The 25,534-nt window shown below is 41.1% G+C and overlaps 4 protein-coding genes across 8 annotated transcripts in view; 2 read left to right on the top strand and 2 right to left on the bottom strand.

The window, feature by feature from the left end:
- Window positions 1-2,030: 2,030 nt before the first annotated feature.
- Window positions 2,031-4,851, top strand: LOC128456567 (putative methyltransferase-like protein 7A). Its single transcript, XM_053440774.1, has 2 exons — window positions 2,031-2,632; window positions 3,331-4,851. The coding sequence occupies exons 1-2, from the start codon at window positions 2,138-2,140 to the stop codon at window positions 3,562-3,564; spliced, it is 729 nt and encodes a 242-aa protein (XP_053296749.1). The 5' UTR covers window positions 2,031-2,137; the 3' UTR covers window positions 3,565-4,851.
- Window positions 4,852-5,799: 948 nt separating this feature from the next.
- Window positions 5,800-9,242, top strand: LOC128456667 (putative methyltransferase-like protein 7A). Its single transcript, XM_053440934.1, has 2 exons — window positions 5,800-6,570; window positions 7,780-9,242. Exons 1-2 carry the CDS (start codon window positions 6,073-6,075, stop codon window positions 8,014-8,016), a joined length of 735 nt encoding a protein of 244 aa, XP_053296909.1. The 5' UTR covers window positions 5,800-6,072; the 3' UTR covers window positions 8,017-9,242.
- Window positions 8,511-14,060, bottom strand: atf1 (activating transcription factor 1). 5 transcript variants are annotated; one of them, XM_053440907.1, is made up of 8 exons: window positions 13,874-14,060; window positions 12,978-13,072; window positions 11,703-11,825; window positions 11,526-11,617; window positions 11,306-11,439; window positions 10,854-11,036; window positions 10,340-10,493; window positions 8,511-9,346 (listed from the first exon to the last, which is right to left on the bottom strand). In XM_053440907.1, exons 2-8 carry the CDS (start codon window positions 13,065-13,067, stop codon window positions 9,202-9,204), a joined length of 921 nt encoding a protein of 306 aa, XP_053296882.1. In that variant the 5' UTR covers window positions 13,068-13,072; window positions 13,874-14,060; the 3' UTR covers window positions 8,511-9,201. The 5 variants fall into 5 exon arrangements, with proteins under 5 accessions (XP_053296882.1, XP_053296875.1, XP_053296868.1 ...); XM_053440900.1 differs by having other exon boundaries at window positions 10,340-10,487; window positions 11,526-11,623; window positions 13,874-14,059; XM_053440893.1 differs by having other exon boundaries at window positions 11,526-11,623; window positions 13,874-14,058.
- Window positions 14,061-15,094: 1,034 nt separating this feature from the next.
- dip2bb (disco-interacting protein 2 homolog Bb) overlaps window positions 15,095-25,534 on the bottom strand; it is a 42,547-nt gene continuing 32,107 nt past the window's right edge. The window contains exons 26-38 of the mRNA XM_053442485.1: window positions 24,738-24,861; window positions 24,517-24,638; window positions 24,233-24,344; window positions 23,195-23,304; window positions 22,854-22,984; window positions 22,570-22,738; window positions 21,851-22,021; window positions 21,698-21,759; window positions 20,784-20,841; window positions 20,624-20,698; window positions 20,360-20,534; window positions 19,184-19,307; window positions 15,095-18,265 (exon numbers count right to left, since the gene is read on the bottom strand). Coding sequence (XP_053298460.1) covers window positions 18,013-18,265; window positions 19,184-19,307; window positions 20,360-20,534; window positions 20,624-20,698; window positions 20,784-20,841; window positions 21,698-21,759; window positions 21,851-22,021; window positions 22,570-22,738; window positions 22,854-22,984; window positions 23,195-23,304; window positions 24,233-24,344; window positions 24,517-24,638; window positions 24,738-24,861 — 1,686 coding nt within the window. The 3' untranslated portion in view covers window positions 15,095-18,012. The remainder of the gene's footprint in view (window positions 18,266-19,183; window positions 19,308-20,359; window positions 20,535-20,623; window positions 20,699-20,783; window positions 20,842-21,697; window positions 21,760-21,850; window positions 22,022-22,569; window positions 22,739-22,853; window positions 22,985-23,194; window positions 23,305-24,232; window positions 24,345-24,516; window positions 24,639-24,737; window positions 24,862-25,534) is intronic.

The following is a 25,534-nucleotide window of genomic DNA, read 5'->3' as shown; positions in this document are numbered from 1 at the left end:
ATATAGAGTATTTAGATAAAAAGGTCTCATTTTAGGATTTTGAAAACAACAATTTGTTCAATTCGGATGAAACACACCAGTGAAAACCCCTCAGGATTATTGCATATTCAGTTTCTGCCAATAGATCCCTTTCACCTAAATCTTACACAATGAACCTTTCAACCTGGTGTAATTCTTGGCCACTTGAAAACTGCACCTACAAGCACAGTTTTCAAAATAAGAGGGTGAATCTCCTCGAATCTGTAACACATGTTGATTAAATGAAGAAGTATTATCTCAGTCATGGTTTGAGTGAGCTAGCTGACCACCTTCTGTAAGCATTATCCTGGTAGTTTTGTGGGACTTCAACAGTTGTGGCAGACTTGAGCTCAGTTAAAGAAGTGTGTGACCGTGTGAAGAAGATGATCCCTCACTCTTATAGTGTTGTGCATGAACGAACGCAAAAGAACGCGCTCATTGAACACGTTCACTTTTATGAGAACGATGAACTGAACGGAACTCAATGATAAATAATGAATTTGAACGGTGAACACGTTCATATTGTAGCGTCCTCGCGTATAGACGACAGGAAACTTTTCTCTTTATGTGTAACTTTATTAAAGTCCAGCGAACACGACACGCTCTCTGTTCATAACTCCGACACTCCTCTCATCCACCACTGTATTCTTCACTCCCCTTCCTCATTCACCCTTGATACGCAAACTCATCAGCCAATGAGAGCCTGGCATCCCACAAAACCCTACAGCCATTGGCCTAGACTGTCAGGTGCCCCACCCCTACCTGTTCACTGACCCTCGGGACATTTCAATACTTTCTCCTCAGGAGAGACGCTGTCTATCGAATGCTTTCATCATGTCGTTGCTCAGTGCCCGTAAAATGTCCGCGATTTAGCCTAACCGAAACCAACTAACTAGACTTATCACTACGTTACCCATCACCCATGGATATATGCGGACCAAGTGGCCTTCTGCGCAGGATGTGCGCAGTGGCCTTCTGCGCAGGATGTGCCGCAGTTTTTTTTTTTTTCCCCCCATTTAATTTAATTAAAAAAAATATATTTAATTTAATATTTTAAATTTTTATATTACATTTCATCATCATTTCTCCGCGCTGGTTCAGGGGTAGATGATGCTGGTCTTCACAGGTGACTGACCTACGCAAGCCTGTAGCCGCCACCCCCCCACAGGAGATTATGTGCTTGTGTGTGTGGCTGCGGCGCTTCCTGGTTCTTCCCGGCACTACGCTGCCGGTGCGAACAGCCCAAGTATTTAACATGGGCGAGGAAAGGAGGAGGAGCGCTTTTCACAGCGCTTCTACCTCCGGTGCGTCCCCGGGGTTAGAGGATGATGGTGTGACGTTAATGTATTGTTTTACATTGCATGTGTCACGTCATGATAAATCAGTCTCCTATGTCACCTGTACCAGGAGCCGCCCCTGTCACTGGTTATCTTGGCTCGCTGTCTGGCCGGTAACCAGCCGTCCGGACCGCTCCGTGAAGAAGGAGGAGGAGATGTTTCTTTAATGCGGCCACTTTATTTCTCGGATATACAGCAGGAGCAACACTCGCATCACCTCTAGGTGCTCCCTCACTTCTTCTTATAAACACACTTTTAGCGTATTTTCCCACAATACCCTGGTGCACTACGTCACACACTACAAACTTTCCTTAAAGGGGCAGGCCATACCTGCAACACAACAGCTCTCGGTCTCATATACAGATGGCAAGAGAAAGCAGAGACGCAGACTCAGCAACTACATCCGAGATCCGATGCACCTTATCTGAGGGATTTTTACACACTGTCTGATAAACATTCCGACAGTAAAGGCAAGGGGAAGTGATGGATAAGGTTTTCTTTAACAAGTTAAGTCTTTCATTCTCACTGTCCACCTTAAAACTATGAAATGAACTGAAATATGAACTAGTTCAGAATTTAAATGTTGAACTATGAACGTGAACTATTCATGTTTACTTGTATGAACTGAACTTTGAACTTGTAGAGTTCAAAGTGTGCCCAGCTTTTATTTTGAAAGTGTAAACCGGACCTGCCACATGGGCAGCTCTGTGGCGTGGTCGCAGTGAACAGTCTGACTGCGACTCTGCTGCTGAGCTTCGTCTCCGAAGTCGCCCTCCGCCAAGATGACCACGGCAATGAGATGTTGTCATTGGGCCGTGTACGCGCTGTGTCTCCCCTTTCACCTGCTGAACGCCGTCGGTCTGTGGGCCCTGTACAAGCGCGTCTTCCCGTTCTGCGTTCATCGGGTCTCATCGACGTACAACAAGAAGATGCACGAAACGAAGAAGCAGCTGTTCCGCAGCCTGCCGGAGTTCCGCGCCCCCGACCGGCCGCTCACCATCCTGGAGATCGGCTGCGGCACCGGGACTAACTTTGAGTTCTACCCAGCCGGCAGCAGAGTGATCTGCACCGACCCCAACCCGCACTTCCAGAAGTACCTGCAGGAAAACATGGGCGCCAACGGGCACCTCACGTACGACAGGTTCGTGGTGGCCTCGGGGGAGGACATGGGGTTAATCGAGGACGGGTCGGTGGACGTGGTTGTCTGTACCCTGGTGCTGTGCTCTGTCACCAGCATACAGCAAACCCTGCGGGAGACCCAGCGCATCCTGAGGACTGTAAGTTGTCTGACTACTGTAATAAATACGAGTTTCAACAACATGTAGCCATAGCTGGTTTGATAAGCTGCTGTTCTTATCGGGACATGGTGGTCGTTAATCAAACTGAACGTTCTCTTCCCCTTTGCTGTGGGTGTGTTTACTCAACCATGATTGGACCCCACTGGCCATGTGACACACGTCAAACCCATTGCCCTGAACTCAACAAAAGTAGTTTCCATTCCGTTTCCAAACTTACATTAGAATTGCAGTCTACATGACAAAATGTCCACATTCATTGTGTTAGTGAACAAGGAGTTATGACCCATTAGTAATTAGTTGTTTAATAAGAGCTTATCAGACTGAACCTTGATCAGTGGTAGCATCTAAAAGGTGGGATTTTAAAATTGCAACATATATTTGACCAACGCAACATATTAGGAATGAAAGTATGGAGTTGAGGTCCAAGTAAATTGACTGAAGCAGACTTCAGCCAAGCTAATATATATGGACCAATATTTTAATATTGCCAGTGTATCTTCATTTAGGATAAGAAATGACTAAGTCAGTGACATGGGAGTTTTGCACCATGGGAGTTGTCCATCAAACTAATTTGGAAGCTGCTTGTTTTAAGATTGAAAAAGCTGCATAATGTTGCTTTTAGTCCACAAACATTAAAATGCTGTTGATAATTTTTATTTTTTTTTAATCCTTTGCAGGGTGGAGCCTTCTATTTCATGGAGCATGTCGTCGCAGACCCCTCAACCTGGACACACTTCCTCCAGCACGTCTTCCAGCCTTTGTTGGGTTACCTATTTGACGGATGCAACGTCAACCGTACGACGTGGAAACTTCTGGAGGCGGCTGAATTCTCTGAGCTCAAACTCAGACACATGGAAGCTCCCCTCGTCTTTGTAATCAAACCGCACATCGTAGGCTACGCTGTGAAATAGATTCTGTCTCTCACGACCACCGTATTAATATGCCAAGCCTATAATGCCTGTCCTCAACTATAGTGTGTGATATTATTGATCCCCAGTGACAGAGAGAATGGCAGTCAATTTGACTCGTTCTATTTTTGCACTAAAAGTTGCACTAAATTGATTTATTTGTTAGCAGGCTTGCACAAAAACTAAACCAATTTTCAACCAAACTTGGAGGAGGAATGGAACACATGCCACTGTTCAACTTTGTCATTTGAGGGAAAGTTATGATTTGCACTAGAACAGATCTGTTTGCTCTGTTGTGTTGCTATGTTATAGTGTTATCTGTTAAGAGAGCCTTTTAGTCGGGGATTGTGAGCTAATATTAGAAGTGAAAGTTCAGGCGAGGAAGTTAATCTTTGACTTGGCCGAGTTGACCACAAGTCACAAGCCAGTATGACCATAAATGAATCGAAGCCATCATTTCCGGGGGGGAATTGTTTTGGATATGAGTATTGCAGGAACATTTTTAGATTATGCTAACTAGGCCAAGATAAAAGTGAGGAAACATTCTGCTTAAGAGTCGAAGGCCACTTAAACCTGTGCCAGATGCGTGTTTATTTTCCATGATCATTTAAAAAAGATCTTAAAAAGCATTCTCATCTGACCTCACCTGGGGGTTCAGAACTTTTTCCTGAATTAGTTGTTTAAGTGAAGAGAAGTATTTTACCTCACAAACATATAATGTTTGTGTATGTTTCACAAACATATAATGTTTGTGTACATAAAAACCAAACTCATCCAGAGGGCTGACATGTATGAGTGTAAATAATTTGAATAGAAATCTGAATTAGCAGATTATATAATTTTTTAATGGGGGGGGGGGGGCTTCAGCCATACAACACAATATTAAGTTCATTTCTTTCGAGCAGAAACACATCCAGAGTAACATATGCTATGTTTCTATGTTTTATGACAAAAATATAATTTTGCATATCAGAGCATTTTCTTTCATCTTAATTTCTACTTTAAGAACTAGACAATCGTCTGTAGGCTTGTTTGGCCTTGGTAGTGATATGCAAAGACATGATTTGAAGGTACTGAATTACATAGCTCACAATACTAATTTTTGTATGCAATTGTATGTGTAGGTAAGAAAATATATACCTTGAAATATATCTCTGTCAGTGTTTATCTCTGCTACTGCTGGATTTACTGCCTTAATGGTGTGATAATGGTGCCTCTGATATATCCATTTTGTTGTGACTAAAGTGGTTGCCGTGTCAAAATGTCCCAGATTAAAGATTTTAAGCCGGATGCAGTTTTGTTATTTCAGATAAAGAATGTATTGAGAGGATATAGACAGAAAAGTTATATATTAAGGAAGGACCTGTTGTCTGACACACACGCGCACATGTTATTTTGCCATTGTTAAGGGGTCTGTACTTTAGTGTTACTAAAAGCTCAGTAATTAGTCAATACAATAACTTTAGCTTGATGTGAATTAGAAATTTTACACTACACTCATACTTTTACTTAGAATCATTAACATTATTATAAATAACCAAAAAGTGTTTTATTATCTTACAGAATCAGCCACATTTCATAAATTGTTTGTTTTTCTCTCCCCTTCATTTGCCCCACTGCGCCATCAAGTGGACAGTAAATGTAAAACAGGCAGAGTGATTATAATGACACCATGGCTCTGCTATGTGAAGCTTTGAATTTAATAAATGAATGAATGATGTTTGTGATGCCAATACATAAATTATGAACTTATTAATATGGTGTCTGTCTTTATGATACAATGGCGGGGTCAAAAGGGAAAGTGGAAACAAATTGGGCAGAGTGTTGTGACGTGAATGTGCTTGTGTTACTTGTACATTTTATTCATTTTTATATCTAAAAATAACAACTTTTCCACAGTGCTGGGTTTCAGGAGGTTTCTTTTTTTTTGCAAACAGACGCGCAATAAAGTCCCTGGTCCACAAAATGTGAGGGGGGGGGGGGGGGGGGGTCCATTGCATTTCGCTGCCCCTTGTACTTCGATTCGTACGCCAAACCCGCGAACCATTTCCGGACTCCGTCACGTGGTGCGGCCGGCTCGCGAGGCCTTAAACGTCAACACATACGTCATCAGCACAAGCCTCAATACGCGCTTCACAAAAACCTTTCTGGATTACTCAACACATCACCAATATTAAGGAAGAACCTGTTGTCACACACACACGCACACACACACACACACACACACACACACACACACACACACACAGTTTTGCACTGGTTAAGGGGGTCCTTTACTGAAGTGTTTCTAAAAGCGCAGCAATTAGTCAATACAAGAACATTTAGCCTGCTTTGAATTAGAAATGTTACACTTCAATCCTTAACCTTATTATAAATAACACAAAAGTTGTTGTGTTCTTACAGAATCAGCAACACTGTAACCAACAGTGCGACAGTGTAATCTGTTGATCTGCTCAAGTCTCCAGCCTTAAATCTCCCTCACTTAGTCCTCGGGATGCCTTCAGAGGAATAATGACGACTTGTCTCCTGAAACTCTGCAGACTTCTCTGCTGTGCACTGACTCTACCATTAGCCCTGATGAAGCTGACGGGCCTGTGCGGCGTTTACAAACGCCTCTTTCCCTTCCTTGCCTATAACATCACGTTTTCATACAACGCCAGAACGCACGAGCTCAAGAGGGAGCTCTTCAGAAACGTGGCCAGCTTCGCGAGCAGCGACGGGACCCTGCGCCTGCTGGAGATCGGCTGCGGCAGCGGGGCGAACTTCAGGTTCTACCCCGGCGGCTGCACGGTGACCTGCACCGACCCCAACCCGCACTTCAGCAGCTTCCTGCGCCGGAGCATGGCCGACAACACGCATCTGACCTATGAGGAGTTCATGGTGGTGTCAGGGGAGAACATGGAGGAGGTGCAGGGCGAGTCTGTTGATGTTGTGGTGTGCACGTTGGTCCTCTGCTCCGTCAGGGACGTGCGGGAGGTGCTGCAGGAGGTGCGACGCATCCTCAGACCTGTGAGTACCCACAGGCCGCTGCCGCTCCCTTGTGAAATATTAAACTTCGATTGAATGGCTGCATGTGCATGCCTGGATGAACCGGTTAGGTAGCCCTGAGGCATGGAACGTTGTTGCTGATACTTTTATTTATTTTCGATTTTTTTCATGAACTCAACTCCAACAGTGTGAGGTATCAAGTTCCTTTCAAGTGTCCATGAAGAACAGTGCACACGACTGAAGGAGACCCAGAAACCCAGTACAGGATAAAAACATGTGCATCAGTTGCACCTGACTGAAAATAGATATATTTGACTGAAAAAAGGTCTGTGAGCACAGTTAAAACACGGTTTTGACAAAAAGCCCAACAAATTCAGAAAAAAAGAGAAGGTTATGCTGCAGGCCCATGGTTGATGCTGCACTTTAACAGTTCAACGTGCACTGAACCTGGGGTTTCGGGGCCTCTGAGGATCTGCTGCCCTGGAGCTCTTGATTGATCAATAGCACAGGTTGCAAACACTATTTTGATCGTCCATTCTTTATAAATGATTGCATCTCTAAATATATATAGCTTTCTATCTTAGATGTCACTCATTGAATATTTGAGAAAATAAATTAAAAGTTGCACCACAGTGTTTCTGTACCATGACAGCAAAAGTGTTTCTGTGACTGGGTTGTTGTTGTTTCCACTGACCTGAAACCAGGGTTATCTGAAAAAGATTGGTAAGGATCCTCCTCCAAACTGTAACAAGGCTCTGGATCGCTCACATTCCAGAAATAGCCCTTTGTTAGGAGGCAGATACCCCGGGGCATCGGCCGACCAATTTAGATTTAAAGCGAATAAGTTTGAACTTGCTTAAGCTGCAAGGCAGAGGGATAGATTTCAGTTACACATATGTTGCAATAGTTTGGAATGCAACTGTAGAAGTGTGAAGGATGTTTACAGATGCAAGTTTATGACAAGAGTATGATTGGTTGAATATTGTAACTTGACTGTTTACGTTGAAGACACTTGATCCTGGTTTTCTCTTCACGGTCTACCAACTTGTTAAGATATTTTTTCAGTCACTTTAGATCAGTGTCCGAGATATGAATGATTTGAAAAAAATTTCAAACCTGATGACATTTACTGGCAAATTCACAATTGTTTTTTTTTATATCAGGAACATGACAGATGAAATTGCATAAGAGCTCTAACATTCATGTGTTTTTGTTTGCTCTCTCCTACAGGGCGGAGCCTTCTTCTTTTTGGAACATGTTGTCTCAGATCCGTCTTCATGGACATACTTCTTTCAGCATGTGCTTGAACCTGTGTGGTACTACCTCGGGGATGGGTGCATGATCACCAGAGCCACATGGAAAGATCTAGAAGCCGCTGGTTTCTCTGAACTTCACTTAAAACAAGTTGAGGCTCCAGGGGTGACATCATTGATAAGACCACATATCATGGGTTTTTCCATCAAGTGACTGCAGGGGAGAATGGACACCTCCGTTTGCCATTTTTTAAGGCGTCTATTCTGTAGTATTTTTACTCAAAGCGCAGTTATACACAGTACAAGAATATTTAGAGCCCGACTTTTGTCATCATAAACCCTCATGACAAAGAAGTGTAATTGAGGGCTGACATTTTACACTTCAATCATAAACCTTGTTATTAATAACTACAAAAAACATATAGATTTAACTTGAATTTAGAAAGTTAACACATGTTGATGTGTATCAGCAAACATAAACAATGATAGATAAAAAAAAATGGTCAGACTTTCCTTCCTTCTAAACCATAATACATATGTTTGTAACTACCTCATAAGAGTCCAACCTCCACCTGTAGGTTTCACATTATATATACAGAGCAAGTAAAATGTTATATGTTGGCAACGGAAGCCCTGTGTTCAACCCTGTGTCTGAATGAGATCTGTTGGCACTTACAATCAATCGAATTACATTATCCACACTACAAATTTTGAGTGAAAATATATTTATTTTCTTACAGAATCAGCAACATTTCATAAACAGTTTGTTCTTCTTCCCCATCCCTCCCAAGATGCACAAAATAAATATTACCTGGACACTGTGCTTTTTCCCTGATTGTCTAAGTAACTGCCAAGAAACCACCAAACAAACAACACTCGACGTCAAAATTACTCTTACCCTTGATATTCCATTGCACAAAAATAAGGAATGAAAATTGTAATGGAGAGATACAGGGAATTGTTGGTTCATAAAATAAAACAGGAATTGTGTCTGTGTAGTAATTATACAGGCAATACTCTGCAGATGCTGTTAAAAAGAAAAAAGATATATCCAACAGTAACATTTTAAAAACAAGAGAAAAGGAAGGGATACATTTTGAAACTGAGACTTAAAAGTTAAAGCTCAGGATTTCATACCTCCCAGTATTAAAAATGTACACAACTATAAATGTTATAGAATTAGCAAATTTAGTAAAAAACCGCAGGTGGAAAAAATGGCCAATTTCTTTTTCATTTTTCATTTGTTGAGTATATCTCACTGTGATCACTTTCGTATCAAACAGAGTAAAAAAACTGGAGGATCTCAGCTTGAAATGAAGTGTTCCCAGAAACCCCAACATGTCCGAATGGCTGAGCTGTGTGCTGCCACATCTCAATGCTTGACCTGCATTCAGACAGGTTATCCCGTTTTAACACAATAAAGGTCCTTTAATGTTTTCAGTTCTTCTATCAGGGTCTTGTTTTGGTTCTCGAGGACAGCAACACGGTTTTCCAGGCATTTAACATATTCCTTTTTCTTCCTTCGACATTCACGGGCTGCCTCTCTGAAGAGGGAAACAACGAGCAGTTAGTCAAACTGAGACTTCATGTATGTATTCTTTTAAGTGCAATAAATAAGAAATCAACATTACATTATGCCTAGCAACAGTCTCCCTGTACAATGCTCAATACTTTGTTGAAATAAGCTACCTAACCCATAAGGAACAGATATGAGATATGCATGTATATACTTGTAAGACTGGTTGCAATGTAGTCATGCACCTACTTGTAGAGCAGATGAGTCATTCACGTCTCATTCATGACAAGACGATGTGACTTCAGGGTGATTGGCAGAAAAATACTATCAGGAAAGGCTAAATGCATGATGGGAAATGTAATTTGATTGTTTGCATTCTTAGCCAGCAAAAAATAATATTTTAAATTTGAAAGTAGCGTTTCAGTCAAGCGCTGACGATCGAACTGAGGGGAGCGATAGTGAGCGAGATTGAAACAGTGTTTTGTTGACAAATACAATGAGACCCAGTCAACGTTCTCGCTGACCGAGCTGTCCAGGGCTCAGTCGGGAAGAGATATGCTTAAGGAATAGAAAAAGGGAAGGATCATGGCAGGTTTGCCAGCTTTGTTTTTTATGTTAAAAAAGTTTGAGGAAATGAAAATGATTTACAATGAAAGCCAAATGTTTTGCAATTCTGTCAGCTCTTCAGAAAACCCTCAGGATTTAAGTGGTCATTTTCAAAACATCAGTTTTAGAGTGCATTTCTGTTTGGCACCTAAGAGCTGTATGGATTAATGACCTCTTCATTTACTAGTCTTTTCTATTTTGATTTACAGCTATTTAATAACAAATACATACAAAACAGCAAAATCTAAATGATTCAAATATGTGTTATTACTCAAGTGGGAAGCAGAACATGCATTATTAATTATAACAGTACTAACAGAAGCTTTAATTACAATCAATACTACTCTGCTTAACAGAATGTAACAGAAAACATATTTGGCATATTTGTGTCAAAACCCTGGAACGACACACTTACCTGTTTTTTGCCAGCCTGACTTCTCTCTTAAATGTTGGATCATCAGATTTGCCCTGAGATATTCCCATAGGAGAGGTCATAACTACAGTCTGAGGCATGGAGCTGGATGCGGTCGCTGTGCGAATCTGGTACGTTTGTACTTCTCCTCCTGCACCTGAGAGAAACCACATTCAATGGTAATTTTTGGTCTCAATACGGAGACAGCATTTTTTTTCACTTTGGTAAATGTCCTGTGTATTAGTCTTAATGCTTGCTTATTGAAGAGTAGAATTTTACCAATATATCCACAAAGTCTATTGACCATCACATGTTGGTTTGTTACAAATTTAACTGGGCACCCACCCTCATTACAAATAAATGAACTGATTCTTTGACACAACGACTCTCTGTCTGTAAACGCAACACAGTTTTTGGGGTATCTAACCACCTGCCAAATTGTCCTCCTGACTACATTAGCTGATAAAACCAACGAATTTCCGGTAAATTTGACCAAACCACGTCATGTTCTGCTCACCTTGTACAACAACCTGGTTGCTGGGCACCAGTATCTGCTGCCCATCAGGTGTCTGGGCATATTGAAGGATGGTGGTGCCTTGCTGGGCGCCACCAGAGTTGGCCATGGTGACAGCCTGTAATCCCTGAATGCCTTCGGTGCATGTAGTCGCCAGCTGGATTTGGCCATTCGGACCTATAGTAACTGGAAAAAGCAAACAGATGGCAACAGAACAGTGAAAAAAAATGTTAACATTGCTAAAGGCTAGGCTATCTTTCTGGGAACTGTAGTGTACACAGTGTTAAAAGGTTAAAGATCATGCAGGCTTTCTGAGACATGCCAGCAAGAATTCTTGTCTGGTAGACATATCAATCCTATACTGTCTGGTGAGCCTACCAGTATTCATAAAAGAATACAGTAATTTATCATACCAAACAATCATAACTGTAAGCACAGAGTGGAAATGTTCGTACTGTACTGGCCGCCGCTGGTCTGGTAGATTTGGCCGCTGGATAGTGAAACACCTGTCACTCCTGTGGATGCTGGGCTGTTGTCCTTCCCATCAATGTGTGACACTTCCTCAGAAGAAAGCTCATTTAGAATTTTTCTGTAAGGTGATAAAGATGAAGGTTTATTGAATTATTGTTCATCAAACAAGACTTTTGCAGTGTAAATGTCTGTTTTTTTTTTTACCTGTATGAGGGACGCCTTGCCAGTATTTCTCTTGTGTGTTGGGCTGTTGCCCCGCTGTCTGAGGAGTCCTGTGAATCGTCACTGTCTGAACCCTGGGACTTGAAAGTTGATGTGGATTAACAACTACATAAGAGCAATTATATATATAATGTGCCAACAAAAAGAAAGTGGTGTTACCTGTGCAGACTGCACCTGAGGGGATTGAATGACTGACGACTGTGCACTCTGGATCACTCCTTGCACCTGAAACTGACCCCCAGGCAGTTGTACAACAGCCACCGAACCACCACCTAGCGACATCTACAAAAAATCCAAAAGCAATTTCAAACATTTGTTTCAACATTAGATACACACTTTATTTGTATCTGGAGGAAAAACTAACTATACCTAGTGGCATCTGGGCAGGAGTTGGTTTTGGTTGTCTAGAATTAAAATATCTACCAATGAATTGATTTATATTCCTCAGAGAATAAAAATAGTACATTTGACAAACGCAACAGTATTGTATCTTTCAAGTAATACACTGGTTATTCTGGGTAATTTACAAAACTCTGGATTTATGTCCTATCGCATGAATCGTTTCTATGAAAATCAAGAGAAACTGGAAGTAAATTTTGCAAAGACAGATTACTTACATAAACAGTATACATTTATAACTCCACAAACATAATCCACTTTTTAAGTCTGCAAAATTGATCACTAATAAAACTTAAACTATCTATATGACTAGATATCACAATGGACAGATGCATTTTTACTTTATTGAACTGTTAAATCTATTCTGAGAATTCTACAGTTTCATGTTATCTAATTGAACACACAATTGGTTTTAGCACAATGCGACTAAGTACGCCATCATTCACCATTATTAAGTCTAATCCCATATTTATTTATTTTTATCGGGTGCTTTGAGTAAATGCAAGGTAAGATTCAATGTCAGATGCCATGAACTAAAGGCACGTTAAGTTCCAGTCAGGTACACACTGTTTTCTACTTTTAAATTAAACGTTGTAGCAGCTTCAGGTACATGAACAAGTACATCAAGTAAAGGCGGCAACAGAGGAGAGAGACTCCATCAAACACAACAGTCACACTAAATCTCAGATTCAGCAATCCCTCACTTCACTAATAAATTGACAGAAATGAAATTTAAATGCTGTACAATTTGGAAAGATAGACATTTGGTGAAATTAGTATCCTAGCCTTATAGTTAATGATCAACATGGTCGTCTTGGTGGATCCATTTCACATTTTTAGCCATATGGCATCAAGAGTCAAAGCAAACATAGTACATATATTATTACACTCTTGGGATCGATAAGTGGGCCTTCAGTACAATATTCAAAAACAAAATGGACATGCTGTTTTATCAGATCGAGTGCAAACTGTGGCACTATAATGCAGTGTTTGAGATACTTTTTGAAGGTGTTTTGAAAGGGATCTATGAGTTACCTGTTGGGCTATCTGTGAGAACTGAGAGGATGAGAGGAGAGTGGAAATGGCACTCTCAGTGCCATTGCTGCCCTGCTGTACTTCTTCCATAGTAACTGGGAACAAATAAACCAATATTACCGTTTGTACAATGGCCACGATCTAACACAAGAGCTGCCCGCCTCGGGGTCCACTGTTATTTACGGTAACTGCTTCTGGGTGCTTCTTCCACATTAGATGTGTAATAACAAATAATCACGACACGTGTGGAGATGTATACAGCGACGTCAAATCACAGTTTATTCATTTCGATAATAAAGTGCTAAACATTTGACTTAAGGCTAATCACAAATCAACTTCCTATTCGGTTCAATCGGGTGAGCTAATGCAACAAACACGGAGTTAAGGAACATAGCTAGGCCCCACACTCAATACTTCACACTACTAAATCTTTCCCGCACGATTTAGCGTTAAATGCTACACTTTGACTGCTAAGTGGTCCGCGCCATCCAAGGCTAACGTTTACGCCACAAAGTGAAGTTTCCATTCGGGTCATCGCTACTATAATGTCCGAGCCGCCGTGGCTAGTTCACGGCAGCTCACAATCGCCGAAACGGATGTTAACACATTTTTAAACGGATAAAATACAAAGCGCTCCGGAGCGGTTGGCGCGGTAACTTTCCCCCGCTGCGAGTCACAGAATGCCGGAGCTTTTGTCTCAATGAGTAAATATGTGTAACTCTGTCACTGGCACGCAAGTTACCGCGTCAATAGACGTCAGCGATACGGGGAGCCATTAAGCTAACTACACCTTCCCTTTTCGTAAAACGGCGAGGAGTCGACGAGGCGACCGCCGCCATTACCGCCGCAGCGTAGCAGAGACAGCCAAACTCGCGCTCAGACAGCCCCACATTTACCTTTGCAAAAGCCGCGTGAGTGCTCTTGTTCTCGGCGTGGACTTCGTGCAACTCGTGTGTCTACTTAGGGTGAAGGAAGCCGCCGGAAAGTTACTTAGCAGCGACTGCTAACAGCTAAAAATACAAAGACGTCAGCTAAAAAAAAAATAGCTGAGCACTTTTTCCCAAAGGAAGTGGGCGGGTCTGTGAGCCGCAGCCGCATTACGTAATAGCTTCTCCGAGCTTTCCGATTGGTTCAGAGAGTTTGAGCAACTGGTGGACAGAAACGGAAAAAATTCAAACCTTTCACTAGTGTGCGCGCGCGCGTGTGGGTGTGCGTGTATGTGTGTGGGTGGAATCAATGAAAAATATGTTTTTGAGTTGTGTTTATGTCAATCTAAGTCCTTGTGGCTGTATTTGTGTGTGGGTGTGGACAAAACACACCTTGGTAACAACATTAAGATTCATCACAACACTATAAATAAAGTTTAGATGGGTGTGGTCGGGCCCATTAACAATGAGCATCCATGACATAATAAATGAATACCATTCCACTACACATTTAGACACTATTAATAGTAATCTTTATATATAGAGCACTTTTTAAAAGCCTCACAAGACCTCAATTCAACTTTGATCCCATTGCAAAACCAACTCCAGTTTTATGCTGCTTTTTGTTTTTAACACATTTTGCTGTTGTTTATAATACTTAAGCACCTCTATTTTCTATGTTGGTATTTTGTTACTTGCACTAATAAAAAAACTCAAGTAAACTGTATTTTTGTTTACGGTTGCTGAGCTCTTGTAAGTACACCAGTACAATATAGTACTTTAAGCCTGCTCTGCTATCGTTTTAATCCGTTTTAATAGAAGTTCTTTTTGTTGTTTAATGTTTACCTTGAAAAGTTTTAAAATCATGAATGATGTTCCCTGTCAGTTTCCATTCATGCCCGTGTAGTATAAAAATAAAATTGCAGCGATTTGACACATTTGAGTACTTGAGGTTGGGCTTCCTCCGATACTGAACCTCACAAGAATGATCCAGTGCTCAGTTAGCTGATTTATTCATGTGTTATTTGGCATTAACCAGCAGAGAACTTTGAATTTGCCTATTTTGCGTCAAAACAATTATTTCATGTCCAATATTACAAACCCACAATCATATAATCCAAAAAGGCTCTGACATTAGGATTAATTTCAATCTCTGTTACATTATTACTAAACTCATAAATATTCACACACTTTAAATGATTAAATGTTTTTGTTTATTCATTATTACGTTTACATAAAGTATAAAACATAGTACAACCATTCAAAATAGAAAATAAGTGAGAAAAACGGGAAGGGATGTACCGTCTTTATTTGTTAACTACACAAGTCGACACACCTCCCTGTAGTGTTAAAGATTCATCAGTGGATCACACCCTAATGGAGCACGTTTAGAATTGACCAAATAATCCATATACAACATATCAACAGTGCAGACATAAAATATCAACAGAATAACTGAAGAGAGATGAACACGATCTTAAGTACACTACTGGTTAAATTTCGGTAGTCCTCTGTTCTTTGTTATTACAAAACGTAGAAGTATGTCTGTTTCACCAAACTGCAAGCTTGGAAATTAAATTGCACTGTCTTTGGGATTGCATAGTGTTAGAGCTCTGTCGGAGAAAAAGAGTGGAAACCAGCGGGTGAGTTTCCCACTGAAGCAAGTAGATGGTGGATGGACACTGGCAACAGTAACTCCTCTTTTTGCTCATTAGGTTGGAAAGATTTGCAATGATTACACAGATTTTTGTTTTGGACAAACGTCTACATTTTATGGGTAGTATTCACAAATTGCACCAAGGGACCACCTGGTCCATCCCTGTGTTATGAGTTTTATTCCCTGAATAAATGGTTTCACGTAGACTTATATATATATATGTGTGTATGTATATATATCTCCCCCACTTGTGCCTCGGGATGAGATGTGCCTCAAGCTGATTTCTTCTTGTGCTTGGCTGAGTCATGCAAACGTTCTGCTGGATGCAATGTTAAAGCTAAGATGAAGTGTTGTTAGTCGTTTTTTTTTTCTAGGGTCGACTTAAAACTGGGGGAAGAAAAACAAATATAAAGCACAATATTTCTAAAACTATAAACACATTTAATCAGACATGTAATGGGGGCAGTTCAATTAATCACTCAAATGTTAAGTCCACACAGTAGAAACCTACTGCAAGTACTACAGTGCAAAGTGCTGTAAATTTAACGGATCATATTCCTGTTTACCTTGAAATAATAAAACATCTTTCTATTATTGCGTTTGGCATGATCGGATGTTGTAATGGGACATTTATAAAAGTCAAAAAAAGAACGAAAAGCTATTTACATGTTGGTTATTAAGGATTATCACTGAACGAACAAGCTATAACTTAGGCAAAGAGTACAAGGTAATCAGAAAATTGCAGGACACCAAACACATTTTGATGCAAACGATTATTTACCCTTTTCTGTTTCATATTATTCATTGATTGCAAATCAATTGTGTTTCGGATGTGGCTCAGCTCTGCAACTGCATTTTCAAGTGCTTTTTAAATCCAGTGACTGAACACAAAGTCAGATACATGATTGCTCTCCTCTATTGACTATAGACTTACAGTACCAACAACAGTGCTGTTGGAATTCAAAGTAATTCTTTACAAAGTCGCGCAAACACAAAAACAGTTCGATGGAACTCTTACAGTGCCGAGAGGGAAAGGAAAACGCAGAACTCTCAAACACTATTATAATACAATACAAAACCAAGAAGAGCGTGATTCATACGGTGGTAATGGATATTAGATGAAAAGTTGTGGGCCTGTATTTGTATGTTTTACAAAATAACCTGGTCTCCTAGAAACAGTCATGATGTTGGTTTTAGCCTTCTCCTAACGCCAGTTTTTTTTTTGTGTCTGAGGAAAGGTACCTGGCGTTAGCAGATTTCCCTCCTGATAAATCTCTGCCTCAAGCCCCTCAAGCAAGATGACCTCTGAATAATATATGCCCCTGAACCATTACCTTTGTGGCCTCATTGTTATAATAAAATAGATCCTTTTTTTTTGTGGAGAAAGTGCAATGTTATATCTAACCTGACTCATGACACTTTAAACTTATTGATCTCAATTATACAGTTAGTATTCCACTTCAAAAGTACTGTCAAATCTTATTTACAATCTTCCCTCTGCTTCTTGTTCTCGTCTCACAGCACAACCATCCATCAGAAACCATCAACCAAGAGAGATGAATTTAGCATTTATACATTTATACAATTAAAAATATCTATACAGTAACATACAGTATCTAAAATACAGCGAGGCCTTTCGATGCCGTGCAGAATATGGCCTCTTTCCTATTTTTTACTTTGCTCCCTTTGGACGTCTGTCAGAATTTCCACAACTGGTCAAAACCAACGGAGAATTAACAGCCACAGGAATGTTTGACTGAAGTTTTATAAGGCAGGAAATATATGATAGCAGGAGAATCTATTTGGCTTCATTGTCACGGGACAAAATAATCATTTAAAATCATTTACACAGACTGACACTATAGCTGTTAGTTTAAAGGTTCGGTTTCCGCTTGTCCTCTTTTATATATTCGTGTTAGTGAAAAATGACAAGGGCTTAGCACGTGCAATGTGTGCATTAGTTTAAAAGCTGTATGCAAAAATATTTTAAAATTGTAGATTGTAGTCTAGTAGCTCTTGGAATTTGTGTCGACACAAAGGGGGAATGTGTATTAATCAGTTTGTGGTGAGTACAGAATGAGAGGATGGATTTTCACAAAGACATGAATATAGTATCTGTATTAAAAGTGGTCCTGTTGTACGTGTTGTTTGCCCCCTTACCCCCAAAAATGTGCAACAGGGGCGTTTTTTTTCTCTTTGCCATATGCAGTACATGTTGCTCCGATCCTATTTGCAAAATTCTATCTATAAAACACAGTGAACAGCTGCAAACATGGCAGATCCAGTCACAGACATGCAGTGGCCAAGATATGCTGGTGTCACACAGGGCTGGGTGGCAGTTTGATGTGTGGTTCATGCTTTTCCTTCTCGTCACCTGCCAGCTCAGAAAGTTAAATGTTTGGGTGAAGGTGCAGAAGCATCCGGACTGGGGGCGATGGCAGAACAGACCCAATCACATGTTGTAAGCAACATAGATGGGATCCAGCTGGTCAGCGAGGAAAGAGTCACGGAGGTGCATGCGTTGCTTCTCTCCCCTGGAGTTGATGGGTATGACCCCAGGATCCACGATGACCACCACGCCCACGATGAGGTGGTGCTCCTCCAGGACCACGTTGGTGATCAGAGGCACCAGGTCCAGCGCGTCCTGCTCTGAGCCGCACAGCTCCGACACCACCACCAGCAGGTTGGTCCACGTAAACACAGCACTGTGAGGAAGGACAACCGGGGGAGTGAGCGTGGCGTTCAAACTCTGTGATTTTCAAAAATCATTTACATAATTTTATATTCCCTGTTAAATTGATTGATATTCTTGTTACATTGTTTTTGTTTTTTGTTTTTGTTTTTTAAATTATTTTTATCATTAGTATGGGAATTATGTTTTTAGGCTGCCAAGTGTTAGATGAAAATATTTTCATGCACAAAATTTGAAGAGCACAAAGACTGAACACAGGTGGGAAAAAGCTCAGCAGGCTCCATCTAAAGATAAACAGGTACATTTACCAACCAGAAACTCAAAAATTCCTTAAAATGCAGTATAAAAATATAATTTATTCAGGCTATTTGTTTCCCCATTTCCAGTTTTTATGTCAAGCTAAGCAGCCGCTATCTATAGATTCATATTAATGTATGTATATTAATGACAGCAGCTGTGGGAGAGAAAGTAAAGAAAACACATCCTAAACTATTCCTAACTGCACTAGGTTTTAGTGAAGTCAAAGCTTCTGTCATTCTGTTTGTAAAACTGCAGAGTCCAATATTTAGTTCCTCAATCACTCCAATATCTTCTCAAAACAATAATAAAGTAAATGAAATTAAATAAAAGAGACTTTTATGCCCCTGTGAGGGATTTTCAGCAAAGAAATAAACAAAGACTAAACAGAAACGAATAATAATTCAATCCACATTTTCCTTCAGCTAAAGTCGTGATAATCATCATCATAAAGTAATTTATAGCTGAATTTTATGATACAAAAAGACATGCAGAAGTATGAAGTGAAATGAAATGTGTCATGAAATATGTTATCATTTAGCCATTTGCACTTCAGTGCTGGATTTCCTGAGTTTCCTAAAATACTTTATGTGTGCATGTGTCAGGTAGATCATGTCTACGGGAGCATTCTCACCTCTCAGCGATACTGCGGTGCGCCCGGGACACTGAGTTCTCAATGTCAATGGGGTGGTAACGCAGCCCTCGTAGCTCCAAGGTCTCATCCAGCGACCCGACCACAAAGAGAGCATCGTGCCGATCTGAGACAGACACAGGCGACATAATCAACCCAGAGAAGATTGTAGACAAAGCGGAGGGAAATGTGTGAGCAGCCCAACGTGTTGACGGATATTATTTTAGACTGCACTGCCTTGTTAATCGTTGCGTGCATAATTCTCTGAAAACTTTGTGGAGACAATCAGTGTTAATTTCGTTGACGAAGACGATGACGAAATATATTCGTTAACGACCTTTTTTCCATGACGAAGACGAGACGAAGACGTAACGAAAACGAATCTTTGAAAATAAAAACTATGACGAAATCTATTTTAATTTTCGTTGACGAGACGAGACGAGACGAAAATGTTGGTGGTTGACTAAGTCACAATAATTTTTAAAACATCATCGTATCAGGCCGTCATGAAGTATCAGGAGCGGGCGAGTGAGTGTGTCTGTGTGTGTCTGTGTGTGTGTGCGCCCCAGATAGCGCTCCGGTCCGTAGCTCCGCCCCCCGCCTCGCGCACTCGCTCAGAGAGACACAGTGAAAGCAGAGCGCGTTCTCGTGGAGCACCCTCTCAGTGACCGACTGCTTCTTAACTATGGAAACAGTGAAAACCAGAGTTTCTATGGTCTCAGCTGCTCAGAGATCAGCGCCTCAGCTTCTTCATCAGAGCAGAAGCTGCAGTTGGTTTGTACCGATGTTCAGTTTCTGTGTCCGGCTCCAGTCTGACCTGCTCTCCCTTTTTGTTTTCACATTTAAAATTAAATATATATTTTTAAGCTATTAGGCTGCAGCTATATGTTTTTATAGAAAAGGAGTTTAATGTGGCTATTAAATGTGACTAAAACTAGACTAAAATGGAATTATTTTTCGTCGACTAAAACTAGACTAAAATGTAATTTGTTTTCGTCGACTAAAACTAGACTAAAACTAAGAAGGATTAAAATGACTAAAAGGTGACTAAAACTAATATGCATTTTCGTCAAAAGACTAAGACTAAGACTAAATCAAAAATAGCTGCCAAAATTAACACTGGAGACAATTTTAATTTTGTTTTGAATCTAAGTTTCGGCTGCGTCAGGGTCTATTTACCTCCACTGGCACCCAACAGCTCCGTCCTCTTCACAAAGCCCAGGTATCCGGTTCTGGCCCACAGCGTCTGGGGATCTCCGAAGCTGAGTTTAGTGTTGAAGTGGTCGGCCTGGAGACTCTCCTCTCCGTAGATGGTGTAGTAGCCACTGGCAGTGTGAGGGCTATTCACCCAGATCTGAGAATGAGAAGCACACACAGGGTCACTGATGGCGTCACCGGTGGCGAACACTTAAAACTGAGTGTCTGTTCACATCTTCCTTTCACCTCTCCCAGGTGAGAGTCACCAAGGGGGCCTCTGGTCTCTGGATTGACGATTATCACCCGCACACCTGGCAGAATCTAAAAAACATCGAGAAATTTAAAATCACTATATCAATATTCCTTTAACTAACACTTCACACATCGTAGGAATAGAGCATCTCACCTTGCCAGACTCCATTAGAGGAAGACTTTGAGGCGCTCCTCGCTCCACCAGCCTCACCCTGAAACAACACATACACATATAAGCCCTCATAGGCAGATATTTATGAATTTTTGTATAATTTATAAATAATTTTCTAAACTATTTTATTAGAAAAATTTAAGTGATATTGTTTTCATTTAACATTTACTGTTTTACAATATTAAACCTTTTAAATTATTGTGATAGAGACTCAAGTCGTTTCCGACATGCAGAAAAATCTCCAGTATGACACATGAAGAAAACAGCAGAAGTGGGTCCGGGTCAGATTCATTCACAACAACTGGAACATGTCCAGAACGAGGAGTGGTTAGGCCCGAGTAGAGCAGCAGGAAGTGATGCATAACTAAAGTTTGTTGGCATCTTCTACATGTATGACACTTTTTTATCTACAGATATTTCTTTTCTAGGTTCACAGCCTTTACGTGTTAGAAAGGTCAGCAACACATTTTCCTGCAGTATTCTAACACGCTCTCAACTCTGGTTTTTCCCATTTATTTTCCAGGGGGTGGCAGGACAAGTTCCTTGGACTCGGACATTTGCACTCTCTAATACAGCCCCTACAGAAAATTGCTGGATCATGTTGGACTTCAGTGCATGTCTGAAGGTAGCTACAGGCTGTGTGCAGTTTATTTGTTTTTTTTAAGTCATTTTAAAGCAGCTCAGGAAACAAATCAACACAAAATGAAATAGGAAATTAATAAATCCCTGTGATTGGTACAGTTGTCACAATGTGGACCTCAGACACACAAAACAATATGTAACCAAACCTAAACTCCATACAGACCTTTCTTCCAAAACATTTAATTTAAGTGTCAATTTAAGATTTGTTGAGGATTTAGAATAATTGCAGACTACATCAGTCCACCTGTTCTCACCTGTCATGGCGGAGGGACTTCATGTCCACATACACTGTGCAGGGATCAGGACCAGTAGTGCCCTGCGAAGAGGACAGACACATACAGGTCAGACTCGAGGTGAAGCTCACAGTGTGTGTCTACGTGATGCCAGGCTGTGTGTGGCTGGTTTACCTGCAGGCAGACGGCCAGGTTCACCCTGGAACCAAAAGCAGTGCTGACAGCTCGGGGTGATAGCCCCACGTCCTTAAACAGCTTGGAGAAGGAGTGTGTGAGGCCGAGGCGAGGGCGTTCCTCTGCTATCACCACGCAGCTCCGCACGCACGACAGGTTCACGCCACGAGTCTGAAACACACACACACACACACACACACAGAGCGATAATTCAATTCTAAAGAATCAATATTTGTTGTGATTAACGTTTCTCTCTGACCCATTTAGATCTGGTATTACCATCTGTCCTGAGGGATGCGATCACAAGTGGTCAGCTCTAACTACAGGTCTGAACGCTCCCAACTGTCCTGAGAGCCCATAACTCAAACCACATCCTGAGGTGGTCGGGGACACATGTGGCCACATTGTTTTCTCTGTGTGAACACACGTGTGTCCCGGGCCACATATGAAGAACCATCTACTCAGTCCTCTGACCCACTAAAGTTTCGAAATAAATCAAATGTATTTTTACGCTTCTTAGTGACAAGTCATGGTTAGTTTGTTCCCATAATAGAAACATTAATCGCCACATAATGATTTATACTTTTTTTTTAAATGGTGAAATCGTTATTCATTTACCCCCCCCTGACTGCCCTCTTTACACCTACACACACACACACACACAGTGACCTCGGACTCATCTATAAACTCTGCACGGGGCTTTTGTGTGCAGCTCTTACCTTGAGTAACTCAGTCTGAGTGCCCAGTCCTTTAGTGCAGAGCTCCATGACAGAGTAGGAGCAGAAGGTGTCTCTAACGCGGTACTGACTGAGCGTGCTCAGCCACAGAGGCAAGCAGCTCTCCAACTCAAAGGGAGGAATCAGGATGGACTGGTGACCTGAGTAAACACTGTGAGAAGAGAGGTTTTCAGGAGAACCAGTGAAGGAGTAGAGGAGAAACATCTCAGAGAAAAAGCATTGGTGCATAAAGTGGGTGAAGTGTGGTGTGGGACAGTTTTCTGTACCTTGCGAGGCACCACAAGACAAAGCCCAGGCCGCAGTAAGGATCCAGGCAGATGGCTATTTGGCGGGAGGAGTAGAGTTCACACTGCAGCTTTACAGAGCGGCAAATAGCACTGACTGCTGCATGAGAGATCTGTCATGGACAAGAAGACACATTAGACCATCGTAGGAAAACCTCACAGATGAACAAATGAAGTTTTAACACTAAACATTTTTGTGATTCGTATTCTAAAAGGTGTAGAGACCCAATGGATAAGGGGAATGTGAGAGACATTGAAAATGGCAGCATCTGTGTAACAGCAGGTGGACCAGATTATTTGAAGATGGATTTCATGTGTCTGACCTTGACTCCAGTGAGCATGCCTGTGGTAGACACGCTGAAGTCCAGATAAGCTATCATCTCCGCTGTGGGAGGCTTGTAGATCTGTGGAGGCCGTCGGCGCGGGAGGTCGTCTGCAGGAACAAGAACGGTAGAGTTTTACGAATAACGAAATACACATAAAATTAATATCAGCAACCGACAGTGATATCTGTATGTCAATCAGATATTATCTACTGGTTCTGCAACTTATTCAAGTACTTTTCTTTTTGGGGAAGATAAACCACAGTGAAGGCAGCAACATAAATCTACACCACTGAGCAGTATTGATGATAACCGGAGGAGACATTGCAGAGAAATGTCCCACTTCCTGTTTGGCTTGATGCTGTGAACTGTGTTACAGCAAACACTCTGTAATAACTGATATTCATGTTCCTGACACAACTGTGCACGTTACACTCACTATACTACTCACTACTGCGGAGCCTGTTTTTTATTAATGAGTAAATCAGTTATTGTTAACAATTCATATATGGTTAATTCAGAGTACTGTCATTTTATTACAAATATTTGATGCAAAACGGGTCAATGAGAAAGACAAAAAAGGGTAGACTTTGGATTGATTTCAATAATAATGTTGCAATATTACAAGAGTAAAGTCTAAGTATAAATTTCTAATAAAATTACAAAATGTCATATTATGAGAAGTAAGTCCCCAATCTAACAAATTGCTAAGTGCAAAAAGTTGCATAATTACAAGAATAAAATCATAATCTTTATAATAACAGACTTTATTCTTGTAAAAGAAAATCCCCCTTTAAGTGGCCTGAATACCAGAGACATTTTATGTGATGTGATTCACTTCTTTTATATTCACTTGCAGCTCCATATCTTTATGCACAAAAGCACAGATGTAAATAATAAAATAAAAGACGGCTAAGTTTCATTTAGTTGCTTCAGTTTCAGGGTCACAGCAATGTGGCTCACTGTCACACAGCCGGACCCGAGTTAACATGTTCGCCCTCTTTATCTTATATATCTTATATATCTTATATATCTTACCTGTGTCGATGATTATTGGCCACGTTTTAATGTTTACAGAGGCTGCAGCCTCCTTAGAGCGGAGTGTCCTCATGAGGTTTTGAGTGGTGAGGATACACGCAGCTTTACTGACCTGGTGACAGAACATAAACAGGATTCAACATGAGAAGCTGCTACAAATGGTCAAAGGTTACAGAACAGCTCTAGGTACGTATAAAATGCATTGTTGTGTTGTACAAACTATCATTTATCTAAGCATGAATAACCACACAGTTGCATGTGCAAAAGAGCACTCATCGACTTACATCGATAATCATGCGAACAGTTGGCAGTGTGGCTGCTAGGTTCTGAGGGTGTGGGGGTCTGACGTTGACAGGAACACATCCTGCATATAGACAGCCGTAGAAGGCTGCTATCAAATCAATGCCTGGGAGAAAGATGGAGGACAAAGGTCGATTAGAAGAAGGAGAGAAAACCGTCCATGTTGAACAATAATCAATAAGAGGAAGCTGGAAGTGGAGCCTACCAGGGGGATAGAGCAGAACCACGTTCTCTCCGGTGTTGATGCTGCCTTTCTCTGTGAGCGCTGCAGCGATCTTCTCAGCTCGCTTATGAAGCTGGACGCAGGACGCTGTGCTCACCGCTACACCCTGGAGGACAGGAGGAAGTAATGAGAGAGATAAAGAGAGAGAGAGAGAGATACAGGTTCAGAAACATAACATGTAATTCACATCCTGGTATCTTTACATTATTTCTGTGCATCAAGTTAAAACCAAAGTAACTTAAACATATGAGCGGTACTACAAGAGGAGAGAACTGTAATCCCTCTCTGATCCTGCTCCTTCAGCCAAGAATACATCTCTGTAAGAGTGGAGGTAGGCACTGTACTAAGTTTCTAGTTTGATAATTTTTTACTGTTGTTATTGTAACCCTACCTAAACCGGACTTCTTCTGCCCGCTGCCCAAAGTGTCTGTTGTTGTTTGTGTTGGTATTTGTTGTTGTGTATCACTATATTCATGTCTTGTGGTTTGTGCTGTTCTGCTTGTGTCTTGTCAGCTCTCACTTAGTGCTATTGCTGTCTTAATGGAGTTTTTGTTAATTCAGGTGTGTCGAACTTTAAACAAATAGATAAATAAAATGAGAACTGTCTTCACCAGTTCAGTCAGGACCACTTTAGAGAAAACAAAGTCTATTTCATTAAAAGTTATATTTGGTGGTATGACTCTGTTCTGGGACCTCCTTGTCCTTCTATGAGCCTTCATGGAGAGTGAGGAGGAAAGAGCAGCAGCAAAGGAACCACGGCACAGAACAGCATCGAGGAC

The sequence above is a fragment of the Pleuronectes platessa genome, chromosome 2, assembly GCF_947347685.1.
Source record: "Pleuronectes platessa chromosome 2, fPlePla1.1, whole genome shotgun sequence".
In the NCBI taxonomy this organism is placed as follows: Eukaryota; Metazoa; Chordata; class Actinopteri; order Pleuronectiformes; family Pleuronectidae; genus Pleuronectes; species Pleuronectes platessa.
This window is presented reverse-complemented; position numbering and strand designations above follow the sequence as displayed.

Bases quoted from the DNA above. Each gene is read 5' to 3' on its own strand.
- atf1 (XM_053440893.1), bottom strand. From the start codon at position 13,067: ATGGAAGAAGTACAGCAGGGCAGCAATGGCACTGAGAGTGCCATTTCC. The intron at 11,037-11,305 runs GTACGAACATTT...TGCTTTTTCCAG, and splicing joins GACCAGCGGCGGCCAGTACA to TTACTATAGGTCCGAATGGC. The intron at 10,494-10,853 runs GTGAGCAGAACA...GGTTTCTCTCAG, and splicing joins CAACCAGGTTGTTGTACAAG to GTGCAGGAGGAGAAGTACAA.
- LOC128456567 (XM_053440774.1), top strand. From the start codon at position 2,138: ATGACCACGGCAATGAGATGTTGTCATTGGGCCGTGTACGCGCTGTGT. The intron at 2,633-3,330 runs GTAAGTTGTCTG...AATCCTTTGCAG, and splicing joins CCCAGCGCATCCTGAGGACT to GGTGGAGCCTTCTATTTCAT.
- LOC128456667 (XM_053440934.1), top strand. From the start codon at position 6,073: ATGACGACTTGTCTCCTGAAACTCTGCAGACTTCTCTGCTGTGCACTG. The intron at 6,571-7,779 runs GTGAGTACCCAC...TCTCTCCTACAG, and splicing joins TGCGACGCATCCTCAGACCT to GGCGGAGCCTTCTTCTTTTT.